We start from the raw sequence: 15690 nt of genomic DNA on the forward strand, positions 1-15690 counted from the left end.
ATTAAAAACATTAATTATCACAGGAAACTTTTAAATAAAACTACAAAATGTTAGGAAACTTTAAAAAATTTCTTTAAAAAGTTTGTAAAGAAAATTTTTAACTCTTAAGTGATTCTTATTAGGAAATGTAATAGATCTGAAAATAATTAAAAATACAAAACGTACATAAATTTATTCTTTTTATTTGTGTCTGAAATAGTGTAATTTGATAACGACTTTCTTTTTTTAAATACAATCATCTGCTGAGAATTTCTTGAATTTGCCCGAATGTTTTCCCTTTTGTTTCTATAACAAATATATATGTAAAAACTGCAACTAGAATGTTCGTTATACAGAATATTAAAAACATATAATGTGGTCCATACGTTTCTGAAATTATCGGAAAAATTTTATTTAATAAAAATGTTGATAATGCAAAACATGTTGTAGCTGCTGATGCCGCTTTACTTCTGACATTTGCTGGAAACATTTCACCCAGTAACGTATGAGACATAGCGCCTGTGGAAAAAATTAATATTAATTACATTATTTATGTAAATCGGTTATTACTTGTTTATTGCTTAATTATTAACTTTAATAACTTATTTCATTTTGAATTAAATTTTACGGGAATCACACGATCGGAGATTACTGAAGATGAGGTGGGGCAGGTTATTTGCAGCTTTGAAAAAAAAAAAAACATAAGGCTCCAGGGTATGATGGGATCACCGTGGAACTTATTGTTCGCTCGTTAGGTGTCAGTATTAGAGTTCTCACTACAGTTTTGAGTAGGTTATTCTTTGCGAGTTACTTCCCGCTTTGCTGGAAGAAGGGTCTAATTAAGCACTTGTAGCAAAGGGGGTAGCAAGGATCCCGCGTGACTTCGTCATACAGGCTTCTGACGCTTCTGCCAGTGCTTGATAAGGTGTTTAAGAAGGTGCTGTATTTATGGATTAATGAAAAGTTGAGTTCACACAAACTTCTGATGGAGGATCAATACGGTGACCATTCATAGAAGGGTTCGGAGGAAGCAGTCTTGAAAATCATGTATATAGTGACCAGCTTCAACTCTGAACATGTCATGGGCCCACATGTCCTGGTACCCCTCGACCTTGTATCAGTTACAACGTCGGGCATGCACTCGTGACGAGATTGGGGTGCTACAAAGTTACTTTTATAACCGTGCAGTACTACTCCGTGATAATGCCACAGAAGTGGAAAAAACGTTATCTTAGGGATGTTCCCAAGGTAGCGTTCCCTTCTGCTTTCGGTTGTGGAATTTTATTCCCTTTATGTTGAGGTTGCCCAGCGGATGACGTCATCATCGTTTATGCAGATGATGGGCTTCTGCTGGTCAAAGGAGTTTCGCGGAATGAGATTGAATTCCGGGCAACGCAAGCATATAGGATACTAAAGGTGTGGCGTGATCAACACAAAGTAGACTACTTAGCCCTAAAAAGACCACCATGGTGCTAATGAAAGGCTATTTCGCTATAACTCTGCGAAGTCGTGTTTTTATGGTGGGTCATTCTATTCGGTATGTTTCGTCGCAAAAGTATTTAGGGAGTGCTCCTTGATGAAAATCTCAGATTCAAGAAGCACTTTCAGAGTGTCGCAAAGAAGGCGTTTGATGCCTTTTTCGGCATTCGTAGGGTGGTCCACCTCCATCGGGGACTAAATTTCAAAACGATGAGAATTTCATATAAAGTTGTATGAGAAGCTATTATGCTATATGCAACACTAGTTTGGGCGTACAGAATGAGGCACAAAACTTACCGTGATATTATGTTGAGGGCTAGAGCCTCCTATTACTAATTGTAACTGGGGGCTAATATAATACGTGAGGCATTTTCAGTAATCGCAAGCCAATTGACATCCTTGGCGTCGGAGCGTCAACAACGATATGCTGCAAAAAAGGTCAGGAAAACGCACTGCGCAGCGTACTAGAGAAATTGAGGAGGAAGGTTTTAATTTATTGCAGAGTAGGTGGGATCCTGTGGATCTCCCCGAATCGATATGTAACTCGCATCGATTTGCGGAGTCCCTTTCGGGGCACGGTTTCGAGACAGGCTGGCTCGATTTGGCTTGACTGACTCGGTTCATTGTTCTAAATGTTTTGTTAATGATAATGCACATCACCTCCCGTACGTCTGCTCGAAAGATGAGGTGTAAGGCATGCAGAGGTGGGTCGAAAGCTTGAGGGCACTGGTTGGGATTTGGATCTGCGTGCCAATTGGAAGGTTGAGAGGAATGGCATATCGCCGAAAATGTTTTTAGATTTTTGGTGCTCGAGAGAATCGCGGAGGGGGTATTGTTTAGTATCCAGGTTGACAAGGAACCTGTTTGTACGTTTTTCCGTTAGAGTAGGCGAATCTTAACGATTACGTTTGGGTTTTGGTTGGTGGTAGGCAAACATTTAGAACGGTCGGTCAAAATTGCGATATTAAAATAATTTCTGAGGATATAGGATTGCTTTCATTTTACAAGCTCTTTTTTCGTTATTCGTTATCAGAGCTTTGATAATAGTTTGTGTTATTTTTCGTCTGATGATGTAGGTGGGTGATTACACTGATGGGAATGACTCTTTGGGCATTTACATCGGTGGCATCCTGATAGAAGCCACTCCGATAACTGAAATATATATTCAGATGTTGAGGTCTTGAAGATGGCCTCCGATAGAGCCCATCAGGGCTAGGAACGGAGGGGTTGATGTGGCGCCTGGAATCGTTACAAGGCAGGTTTCTTTCCCTACGAGGTCAGGAATCACACAAAAGAAGACGAAACTATCGGTAGCTATGACACTGTAATCTTCTATGATTTGAATTTGACAAACTGTTTATCAGAAATAAAAACCCTCGTAAAGGCGGAAAAAAGATAATACAAAAAAAAAGATCCTTGGGCAGGGATTTCGAAATACATAATATTTTAGATCAGTTTCTCAACCTAGGGGTGGCGGTGATATGAAAGGGTGGTTTCGAAATTGGCCTACAGCTTCACACGTAAACAATAATTTTTCTCATTTTACGAGAAAAAAATCATTTATTATAAATATTTTACTTAATGTATAAGTATATATTGTAGGAAAATAAATTAATGAGATAGTTGCGGGTTTTTTTTTTCATTTAAAAGTTTCACCTTCGGTTGATCTATGTTAGAAGCACATAAAAGCAAATCGATTTCATGTGATGAAAGACGACTCCTATATTTAGTTTATAACGCAACCATAGACGAAAAACCCTTTTCATAAAGATGACACTGAAAGTGATTAACACTTTCAACGCTTCTGCGACTAAATGTCCATATTCAATTCGACGAACAAGCCAAAACTCATCTAAATCTTTAGATGTGAATTGTAGTTTTAACGTTTTATCGGCAGTAATTTCAATGAACTGATCGTGAATCTCAACTGGTAATGAAGCAGCTGCAACAACGTTTTCACTGAATGAATCCAGTACCCATCTCTTGAAGACGTCATTTTTATCTTCAAAAATCTATAAATGCTAATTAAGGTTCTAAATTAATATATAAAACTAATCTTAAGTCTACGGTTCTAGCTGTTTTAAACAAAGAAATAATTAGAGTTAAACCAATAGTTACCTAAACCGATCTGGTAGAAGACAGCAAAAATCATTATGGATACATACGGTATCCATCGAAGATGTGAAACTTCGTAATCCGTTCGGCTATCTAGATAAAAATAAACGGCATTTATACCTTGAAGTATAGCGCAAACTATTCCAGACATTAGCAACGCTGGTTTTCTTCCTATCCATTCTACAGTTATCATACATACGAGGCTCGATGCCAGAAGTAATACTGCAAAAAGTATCATACTTTGTTGCGGGCCTAGTCCGCCTCCTTCGCTAGGAAGGGTAGTTGACATATATTGCAGCATGGTAGCGATTCCACTAAATCTTTGCATCACACTTAACGACATCACAACAAATGTAGCACGACGTGTTGCCTTAGTATCTATAAGATTTATCCATCTCTTTTCGGACTGCATTTCCTGTCAATAATAAAGATTATTAGACATTTTTGTCTTAATCATTAGTAATTTTTATGTGTAATTTTTATATTTACACAATTTTAATTACTGTTAATTTACACTTTATGTTAATAGTTTGATTGATTAGTATGATGTAAAAAAAATCCGCATATGTATTGTACCTTTATTAAATCCTAAGCAACAGCTACTTTTCTAGTTCATACAGTAAATATAGCCTGTCTAAGCCAAACTCTTCAATTTTACAGTTTGTCCTACGTTTACCATTTTCGGATGCACTATTTCGAACCGGCAGCCGGGTTTTTAATAACAGTTGCTTTTTTCATTTTTTTCCATTAAGCGACTGAAATAGACGCTTTAATTAAGAAATGCCTAAATTCTACTTCTCTTCGTTGAAAGGTTTTATTTGTATAGAAACAAGCATTCCTTTCTTTTTTTATTTATATACATTTTTTTTTTCAGTGAAAATATTGTCATTGTTTACTTTGTTCTTATGAATCTCCTCGTTCAAAGAGGGAGGAGATGTACACGGGAGTGGGTAAGCCGGATGCGGAGGCATCGCTTGTCCGCGGGTGGCAGGAGAGGGGATCAATCGATAAAAGGCAGATGGACGTACACACTGATCCTGCCGAGGTAGCTGTGCCGAAAACACGGGGAACTAGGGTACGAGTTGACTCGGTTCCTTAGCGGTCACGAGTGTTTCAAGTCATACTTGTGTGCGCGGATGCTGAGACCCTCCGCGGAATGCAATTATTGCGGGGAGGAGGATGCCATAGAACACACGGTGTTTGCATACAATCGGTTCCTACAACTTAGGGTGGAGAGAATTCGTCGTGCTTACCCAGAGAACATCATTGGGACTATGCTACAGACCGAACGATCATGGCACGCGGTGTCCATGATATTAGTTGAGATCATCCGAACCGTGTTGGCGTAAGAATGTCCAGTGGTGAATCATTACCTCTGACTCTCCCTTGCGCAGAGGATAAAAAATCCGCAGGATCCCGGTAACGCTGAGGCGTCGAGCCAGCAATGGTGGTGCGGATTGAGGCACGACTGTGATAATACCGTAAGGTGGGTCCGCCATCCCATGTTTTAGAGGTGGAGAGGTTTTAGTGGGTAGGTCCGCAAAGGAGAGTCCCACACTACTGTAAAGTACGAAACCACATGGTAGCTATAAAAAGGTTTCCTCCCGTAATCTTACAAAAGGAAAAAGTTATTCGAAAGTTTTACCTTTCCGTTACGTTTTAAGTTTCCGGGTTCTTACGAATTGAAAATTAGTTGACAGGCATGTTGATGTATTTGTTGATTTAAATTATTACTGTAACAAACTCGGCTAGGAGTATAATGATATAATTTAATTATTCTTAAATATTTTGTACATAATTGGTTTGTTATAAATTTTATGTGTGTGTGTGTGTGTGTGTGTGTGTGTGTGTGTGTGTGTGTGTGTGTGTATGATGTATGATTGTGTGTTGTTTATTACACAATTATTTATTTTTTAGTATAATTTAGTACAATTCAGTATGAAAACATGGGAGAAATTCGTATTTTTTTGTAGTTTTTATTTTTTTGTTCATTCCTTCTACGTGTAAAAAAATTACCAAAAATAAAACGGTTTAAAACTTTACAACAAAAAATTTCGGAAAATACCTCTTTTGTTTCGTTTGATTTCTTATGTTTCAGATCACCGATAACAATATAATTAGATCGTGTTTTATAAACTACATATTACGTTGAAAAAAGATTCGTGTACGCGAAGAATATCTACAGGGTTAAAAAACCCATTAGGATATGAAAATTGTTAATTTTATTAATAGAAAAGGCTAATATTTTTTCTCTCTATGTAAAACCAAACCCTGAGTGAAGGGCATTTGTTTAAAAAATGTGATTTTTATTTTATTCTAATTGTGTTTGAAAATCATAAACCTTTTCTTACCATGTTTTATCTTGTTGTTATACATTTTCTTACTTTTTTAATTAATATTTTTATAAATTCCATTCATTATTATTAAATTTAAATAAGCATTCAAAACGGTGGAAATTTAGGAATTAATAATCTTCTTTTTAGGTTATTTAAAGTTTCTTCTATTTATATTCGCAATCATATTTGAACACAATATGTAAGATTTATTAGTGCAAACTATCAGAGAAAGCAAAATAATCAAAAGGTACACAACATTTACGTGCAAAAAAACCGGAAAATATACAGTCGAAATTTGAAATAAGTTTTGTAGATGGTTTATATTGTACAATAGTCTTTCTCGTATTGTATTACTATTAAAGTTTTATTTTGTTCCTAAAAAAAAATCTGGACTTTAGCAGCCACGGTGCTTACTTGTGTGCTTCAAAACCGCTATGCGATTGACCCACAAAGGCTTTGACCACCTGACCGGTAATATAATCTAAAATTATCAATCTCCAGTACATAGAAACATTTTTGTGATCAGTAAATATTGACAAGAAAGAAGCCTTTTATTTTACGTGTTGCAAAAGAAATAATTTTCTAACTAAATTAGATATCTAGTTACTGTACTGATGTAGTTGTTTAGTGTATTGTATTACGCTAAAATAATAATTAGTTTTCTGTACGCACGTTATAGTACACTTTGGTTATTGCTGCGGTTTCAATTAATGATATCAGGTTTGGTCGACAGGAATTGGATAAGATCGACTGCTGTTCTTTAGCTGCATACAAATCTGTATTGAGACTGGGTAATCTCAAATTATTCGAACGATCAATAGACTATGATTTTTGTGGTAAACTTATTATTTTTGTGAATAGTTAGTGTACATATGTTTTTATTATATTATTAAATAATTACCTTTTGAACTTGAGAGTTCATTATTTCCAACTCTGCTTGAATGGTTTCATCTGCTTCTTCTTTTTTCGGTCTTCTTAGCCACCAGAATGCTTTATACGCTCCTTTAAGGTTATTTTTCATTAATAAATAATACGGTGATTCCGGGATTAGAAGCACAAGTAGAAAAAATACTAACGGAATTATCGATGATATAATGTTAACAGTTAAATTTGGTAATATAGGTCCGATGACAAATTCTACTATTACACCAGAAAATACTAGAACAGTAAATAATCCACTAACAGTTCCTCTTATTTTAGTTTCTGCTATTTCAGCTAAATACATCGGTGAAACCGTATAACTTATTCCTTCACCTAAACCCGCTAAAAACCGCGCAACGTATAGTTGATTAGCTCCGTTAGCAAATATCGTTAACAACCACGATATCTGGAAAATAATTGCCGATATTATAAATAACCATTTACGTCCTAATATATCCATTATATATCCCGTTGGTATCGGACTGAATACGTTTCCAAAATCTGTTAGCGAAACTATCCATGATCTTTCGGATACAGTTACATTAAATGGGATCTCACCCGCTTTCAGTTTGTGTAAAAATGGTGAAGTCCATCCAGACCATGATCCACTTATAAACAAGCATAGACCTCCTGTAAAATTAGAGTAATTAATTTATAGATTTTTTCAATTTTCTTTATTTTGTAATTTTATTAAATTCATCCTGCTTAAAGTAGTTTTTGTAAAAGTAAATAAAAGCTAAAATTATATCTTAAATAGAGTAAAACTTGTTCAGGAACATTAAATAGTAATTCATAACTTTTTAAACAATCTGGGCTTCGAAAATTTAAATTAATAAAAGCACGTAATATTTTCCTGGCATTGGTTATTCTTATATTGTGGAAAAATAATTATACACAAAAATGTTACATAAGGTTTTTTTTTTGCTGTGGGGGTAATTTATGATGAATTTTTATTATAAAAATAAAATTATTATATGACTGTTATTTTTTAATTCGTTTCTGCTCCAGCACCTCCAAAATCCCCTTCCAAGAAAATGTTTTTGATATTTCTACGTTTACTAAATTAAGTGAAAGAAACTAAAAAAAGATTTCCTTTTTTAAGGGCGGGGGTGAATTATGATGAAATTCTATCGGAATATTATTTCTAAAAGTTTTTATACTAACTTTAATTTATTAAGTTAATATTATTAAAAGTTTAAATAAACCAAAAATGTTTTAAAAATTTAAAACATTAATCGGCTTTCTTATTCACAATATTACGCTCGAAATATTTTTTTTTGTCGTTTGAACTACCACTATTATGTCTGGAAGATAAAAATAAAAAACTAGCTTTTCGATTTTTGTGGAAGGAGGAATTTTCGGGCAAGTTTTTTTGAAAAAAGTAAGATGTTTGCTAAGTTATAAATAAAATAGAATAAATATAAATGTAAAAATAATATATATTAAGACCCCCGCAAACTCCCCCGCCCCCTGGAAATATTGACCCTCCCCCCAATATTTTATCCTCAGATTGCTTCATATGCACACGACGTTTGTATATACATACGTACGAACATTACTCCCTTTTTTGTTTTCTGGGGTTCCTAGGTCATGAAATGCAAATGGAAACTGAGATACAAAAAAAAACTGATACCTCATTTTTTTATTGATTCTAAATTTCAATTTTTTTTTTTTAATCATTTAGTTTACTTTAAAACATTGCATACGATTTAATATGTTTCCCTACAAAAGTAAAGAATAAATTTCAGTGTTTTCCAGTGTCATTGCACAACGTGAACACTATTTTATACTACTACTAAAGTTACGATTTCAGATGTGTTTTACGTAAGGAATTTTGTTTAGTCTCGATGACGTGTTAGATGATTTTATTTCTGAAGAAAATGATTTAATAAAAATCCAAATAAACATGCCGCAAGAGTAAATAAGTTTTTTCCAATAAAAACAATTATGTAGAATATTTGCAGTAATTCATTCTATTACTAATTCAATATTTTTCCGCTAGGAGTGGTAAAGCTTACATACTAATAGTCTATGTACATGAAAATCGAAAATGCTTCAAGCAGTCCTCTTTTTTAATGTAATAATTATACAAAAAAAGAATATGAAATTTGAAGGTATTTCGTGAATAGAAATTGTCAAGTTTCTCAACGTATCTTCGGCAATAATAATAAAGTTTTAGAAAGGATGTTTCTATTTTTGCGTCGTGTTAGTCTTATATCTAGAATTTTATTATATTGTTGCGTATAGTTACGTTTTTAAGGTGTCTGATTTTGCTTTAATTTTTATGTTTTTGTTATTGGTTTTTTATTCTGCTATTCGAGAAGGGGTCTTTACACTACCCTCGGATTTTATTAAATTCTATGTTTATGTAAATTTTATATTTTTTTGTTTTTATTTTTGTTTCTTTAAAATAATTTTATCATATTTTTAAGATTACTTTTTTGATATAGTTTTAAGTTTATTTCTTAAGATTTTATAGGCCCTTTACACCCTTCTCGGACTTTGTAAATTTTTATTTATTTTTTGTTAAATCTCGCTTATTTTTAATTGTATGTTTTTTGGTTTAAATTTTTTACTGTTTCTAAACAGTTATTTTGTTTTTTATGAAACCTACTTATTCCGGGCGATAATAACACCAAAGCGTTTTTCGCCCTCCAAAAAAAAAGAAAAAAGTAATTCATTCTGTTACTAATTTACTAATTCGAATTTAACCCCATTTCCTGGGTTCGAATCCCGGTCAGGCATGGCATTTTTCACACACGCTCAAAACATTCATCTCATCCTCTGCGGAATGAATTGCTTGAGTGCGGACCCGGAGGTAAAAAAAAAAAAAAAAAAAAAAAAAAAAAAAATACTAATTCATTATTTTCCCGCTAGGGGTGGTAAATAATGCGTACTATTTATGTATATGAAAATCGAAAGTGCATCAAGCAGTCCTTTTTTTGTAATGTAGTAATTATAAAAAAATAACATGAAATTGAACGTATTTCGTGAGTAGAAATTGTTAAGTTTATCAACGTGTAATGTGTTGTACATTTTTCACTAAACTGGTAATTAACATATCCTAGAAATGAGACTGTAACTTTCAAAAAAAATAAATAAACTTCATTTTATTAATTTCTAGTACTCTGATAATCGGCTTAACGTGTTTTACAAAAATAATATCATGTACAAAGAAAGAATTTGTAAATTATTACCAGTATTAATCTTTCCCTAAAATTAATTAAAATTGTTGAATACAACATTATTTTTTCAAACGTTTTAAAGGTTAGTACGCCGTATATTGAATTAGATAATATTAGAATAATTAGTATAATTATACTGATAGATAATATATACTACGCCGTATATGGAATTGGATATAATTATACTGATAGATATGATAGATAAAATATACAACCCGTTTGACTTTCATTCTACCAAACTAATTTAACAATTTTTTGATGCTCTTATAGAGCAATTGCTGTAACTTATTACATTATCCCTATATAACATATTAGTAGTAATAACATATTTATTAGTCGGTCATATATAATCCACCGGGTTGGGCAATTGGCTATAACTAATTTCATTATCCCCATATAAATATTAATAGTCATGTAACCCACCGGTTTGTCGTGGTAAAAATTGTCATCGTAAATCAGCTGATTTCGAAGTAGAGTGATTTTAGGTTCAAATCCTAGTAAAGGTAGTTGCTTTTATTCGTATTTGAATGTGATTGGGGTTCATTAACTACGCATCTCAGGATGGTCGTCCTGAATCTGTTAAAGACTACACGCTTACCGGTAAATTTACAGTTACATTCCAGTCGCTAATGAGTTTAATTGTTGCGACTATAAATAAATGAAAACAATTAATAAAATAAATAAATTAATTTACAAAAATGTCTGCCATTTAGGTGAAAGAAAAAATTATAAACTTACCTGTAAATCCAGCAAAAAGTTGTCGTTGGTACCCATTATTGTAACATGAATACATATTTGAATAGTATGATATCTGAGAAGGATTTACAATGTTCTCTTATTAATTATTTAAGTTATAATATGAAGTGTTTGAAAACAACTGTCTGTTTTGTTTTTTTTTTAATTTGGCGTAAAACTAAATACATAATCATGTTTTTTTTTTAAGCATGGGATTTTTTTCTTAACTGAGATAACTGGTGTTATAACCTCTTTCAGCCGCTCTTAAAGATAAAAACATTTTATCATATTTTATGGTTTATTGAAGTTATATTAATTAAGATGAAATACATTAATTAAACTGCTATTTTTGTATGGTTTTCACTCGGTATTTATAATACTTATAAGCAGTAGTTACATGGTGATGTAATAGGAGGAGATAAAATCTCCCTCATAGGGGGAGATTTTACCGTTTTCTTTTTCATTCATTATCTGTTTTAATTAATACATTTAAGATAGAACCTGATCGTTTGGAATCATAAAAAATAAAATAAAATTCAATCTCACCGACAATTTATTTTGTGTCTCTAAACTGGGAAAAAACATAAAACTGAGACACTTTTACGTAACAGGCGTAATCACTTATATTCAATGACGACCAATTATGATTTTAATATTACATAATTTTTTTAATTTTAATGTTTTTAATTTATAAGAAAAAAGATTTCTCTCCTGAGGATGGTCGAAAGAATTAGGGACATATGTAAATTGTTGGTAAGGTTGAATTTTATTTTATTTTTATATTGTAATTAATTTCATATACCAACAGTGCTATGTTTGAAAAAAAAAGTATTTTATAACAATTCCACTATGTGCATCAAGTCAAATTTTATTTTATTTTATTTTATTTATTTTCATTTTTCCTTTATTATTCATTACTTTTGATCTTTAATACGCAAGAAATATTTTTGTTATATGTAAGTATACACAAAATTGGTCGGTAAATTTTTTTTGTGAAAAATAGTATCAAACAATCGATAAACAATTTTATTCATTCGTAAAAAGAAAAATATTACAAGCAGAGAACATTGTTATAAAATAAGTAAATCTTCATATAATATTCCGTTCATATATCGGATTTGTCTTAAACTTAACGAACTATTTATATTGCATATATAAGTCATTTAGTTGGCAATATATATTACACCAATCAAACAATGTATTGTTTTTCTAATTAGACAATTGAGGTAAAATATATTACATTAAAACGAAGCTATTATGCGTAAGACATCAGAAATGTCATTTCATCTAACATTTTCTGCAGTAGTTATTTAATATTATTTTTATAAAACAAATATTTTCATAAGATTGCTTTTTTCATTTTTTCTATTGATTTTTTTATAGAAATTATAATAATGAAATAAATAATTGTAAGAAAAAACATTGTTTTTTACATCAGTCAAATCTGTTGGCAAATGTATGTACGACGAAGTTGTTTTTTATACGTAATCGTAGTAATGATTTATTATACTTGTTTAATAGTAAGCATTAGTGTTTCATTAAAATTATTATTACTGATAAGAGAAAAGAGTGTAGACAAGTGTCTTAAGTTGCATCAGACGTTTTATGCATTTCCAATTTCACAATCAAAGATACTTTCAAGTAATCTTTTTACAATAATCCGTTTTTTTTTATTTTACTATTTTCTTTTAATATTTTTCAGAATAATATAAAATTGTTAATCATCACATAGAAATGAATTTATCCCGTGGTCATAACGTGTTTTTATGTGGTAGCAGTTAAACTAGATTAATGATGTAATTAGGTGGAAAAAAGACCTTTGCTACAAAATACTTCATATAACCAGTTTTATTTAGCACATATATTCAGTAGAGTAAAAGGATTTTTTACCTTTAAGTAAGATTAGTATTTTGTAACATTTGTTTGATAAATTTTTCATATATTTATTAATTAGAAATGCTATAATTTTTACCTATTGTGTAAAACAGTGATTCCCAAACTGTTCGTCGCGGCCTCTTCACAGGGACGCCGCGAACTATTATAAAATCTTCATAATTAATTGAACCAAGACGTTTACATTTGGTCTAACTAAACAAAAAACAAAGTGAGAAGCTAAAAATATGTAGATTTTTGTTTGTTGGTTTGTTTAAATGTCGCCAACGAACGTGAGCCGGCAACTCTGCGCCTTTTCGATCGAGCCATATGATTGCGCTAGACAGGTCTAGGTGCGTAAACCCTTCGCGACAGATTTGGACTGTTCTGGATGAACTTGGAGAAAGCATATAAACAAGCGTTGCTGGCTCGATTCAGTCAGTCGGTTTATAATCTAAGTCTGGTGAAATTAAACTCAGTCGGTTTATAATCTAAGTCTAGTGAAATTAAACTCAGCGTTTTATATAAATAACCGGTGATACAAATTAGGGATTTTTTGCTATTGTATCTATAATGATGGACAGATTTTTGAACAGTATTAAACGTAATAGTGTAGATAAAGAAAGTATGTCTTCAACCAGCGGCACGACTGAAGAAACGAAAATATCGTAAATATGATAACGGTTATTTAGAGTTTGGTTGTACGTCAACAGAAATTAATGGTGAAAAGAGACCACAATGCGTATTGTGTATGAAAGTTTTGGCAGCGGATTGTATGCTTCCAAGTAAATTGAAGCGCTGTTTAGAAACTAATCACAGCCTGCTTGTCAAATCTCGTGATTGTTTTGCCAGGAAGTTAAAAGAACTGAAACAAGAAAAAATTTTTAAGACTGCATCCATGTCTTGCTGCTATGGAAGATTACAGGCACTTGTTCGAAGAAAATCACCAAATGCATTGTGGACCCTTTGTCAGCTGTTAGAATGTGGTAAATTTTATAAAATCTCGTCCATTGAAAGCAAGGTTTTTTAAAAAACTGTTTGAGGATATGAGTCGAGCCGTACACTCGTCTTTTTTGTACTATAGCAGTGCACGATGGCTCTCTCATGGTAATATTTTATCACGTACGTTTGAATTGCGGCAAGAAATTTTTATTTATCTTTCTCAAGATATAAAAAACATGTTTCAAGTGCACTTATCATAGCTAATTATCTGGTTTGAGAGATACTTTCAAAATAAAAAAATTTCGATAGGTTTGCATGGATTCAAGATCCATTTAACACTAGTGCTGCTCCGTCTGAATTTACTACTGCGGGAGAAGAGAATCTTATGATTTATCATGCGACAACAGTTTGAAAGCAAAATTTGACAGCATGGAATTGACTGAATTTCGGAGATGAATAACCCCTTCTAATTGATAAGGCTCAACGGATTTTAATTCCATTTTCGATGTCGTATTTGTGCAAAGCTGAGTTTTCGGCCGTCGCTGTAAGTATAGAGCAAAAATCAACGTGGAAAGGGAAATGAGGATGGCCGTGTCCAGTTTAAGTCCACGATTTGAGAAACTTTGCAGCGATTTGCAGGCTCATCCATCACATTAATTTTTAATTTAATGTTAATAGAGTAAAAAAAAAAAAGAAGTTAAATAATGAAGATACATGAGTTTTATGTATTATCTCTTACTTAAGAGTAGTCATACTTTTTACTTAGGATAGGGCGCCGTGGAAAAATTTTAATTAAAAGACGCCGTGACTCGGAAAAGTTTCGGAACCACTGGTGTAGAACATATATATTTATTCTATCTTGAAATTATTCAAAATACATTATCAAAAATCCCTTTATTTGTTTTGTCATTCAACTCATTTGAATTCAGATAAACGGTTACATTGCTAAGCAGTTCCTTTTTACGCAGTTAAATCTTTGTTTTTAAAAAGTAACAGTCTTAATAATAGAATTTAATGACGTTAAATATTTATCCGTTAAGAATATCTTGAATTTCACCGAATGATTTCCCTTTTGTTTCTATTACAAACAAATGTGTAAATATAGCTACTAATGCATTAGTAACGGAAAATAATATGAACATAAATTGTACACCATACGTTTGCTGAATTATTGGAAATATTTTATTTAATAAAAATGTTGAAAGAGCAAAACATATTGTTGCGGCTGCAGCTGCTTTACTTTTAACATTCGCTGGAAACATTTCACCTAACAATGTATGCGGCATAATTCCTGTCAACAAAACAAAATTGTTAGATCATCTAAAATTAATAATTAAAATTTAAATATAATGCTGAAAGTTTGTTTGTTCTCGCATTACGCCAGAACCAACCGCTTTCAAATACATTCATGTTATCCCAGGGAAGGTTTAATTTAATACATAGATTGACACAGTTTTGAATTATCATTGAAGAAAAAAATGATACATTTAATTCATTAGTATATTTCTATCACCATGGCAACAGAAATAGGTTGTTTAGTTTCCCTCGTCAAACGTCTTTGTACTTTAGTTACCATAGTTACTACTATTTTGTTTTCGTTGGCCCCCGCCTGAGTCGACCTGGGCCGGGGGGGGAGCTCCAACCGGCTAGTCCATTTATAAAAAAGCAAAAATAAAATTTAAAGTAATATATATAAAAATTTGAGATTTTAAATTACTCTAAACTTCATTCTGTACGTAGTCATTAAATTTTTTTTTTGGAAACGTGCCCTTCATGGAAAACTACGTTCAAAACTACGAAAGCAACAACTGGCTATGTACTATTGAATGTTCGTCAAGATGAAGTAAGTTTATTATAAATACACAGTTTGATTCTAAATTAAACAATTTAAAGTCGTCATGGATAAGAAAATTAAAAATCTAAACCCCACGTAAAGTTAAGAATTTTTAGGCAAAAGATATTTATAACCCACCGAGTTGGTCTAGTGGTGAACGCGTCTTCCCAAATCAGCCGATTTGGAAGTCAAGAGTTCCAGCGTTCAAATTCTAGTAAAGCCAGTTATTTTTACACGGATTTGAATACTAGATTGTGGATACCGGTATTCTTTGGCGGTTGGGTTTCAATTA

At 32.3% G+C, this 15690-nt stretch overlaps 3 protein-coding genes across 5 annotated transcripts in view; 1 reads left to right on the plus strand and 2 right to left on the minus strand.

The window, feature by feature from the left end:
- Window positions 1-15690, plus strand: part of Dys (Dystrophin) — a 1915508-nt gene that overhangs the window by 367789 nt on the left and 1532029 nt on the right. The window lies entirely within an intron of this gene.
- LOC142327580 (facilitated trehalose transporter Tret1-like) lies at window positions 175-11034 on the minus strand. The gene is made up of 4 exons (XM_075370754.1): window positions 10754-11034; window positions 6811-7460; window positions 3577-3988; window positions 175-498 (listed from the first exon to the last, which is right to left on the minus strand). Exons 1-4 carry the CDS (start codon window positions 10806-10808, stop codon window positions 236-238), a joined length of 1380 nt encoding a protein of 459 aa, XP_075226869.1. The 5' UTR covers window positions 10809-11034; the 3' UTR covers window positions 175-235.
- Window positions 12201-15690, minus strand: part of LOC142327577 (facilitated trehalose transporter Tret1-2 homolog) — a 40193-nt gene continuing 36703 nt past the window's right edge. The window contains exon 6 of the mRNA XM_075370748.1: window positions 12201-14855. Within this exon, the coding sequence (XP_075226863.1) occupies window positions 14593-14855 (263 nt within the window). The 3' untranslated portion in view covers window positions 12201-14592. The remainder of the gene's footprint in view (window positions 14856-15690) is intronic.

This window comes from Lycorma delicatula, chromosome 7 (assembly GCF_047948215.1).
Source record: "Lycorma delicatula isolate Av1 chromosome 7, ASM4794821v1, whole genome shotgun sequence".
Classification (NCBI taxonomy): domain Eukaryota; kingdom Metazoa; phylum Arthropoda; class Insecta; order Hemiptera; family Fulgoridae; genus Lycorma; species Lycorma delicatula.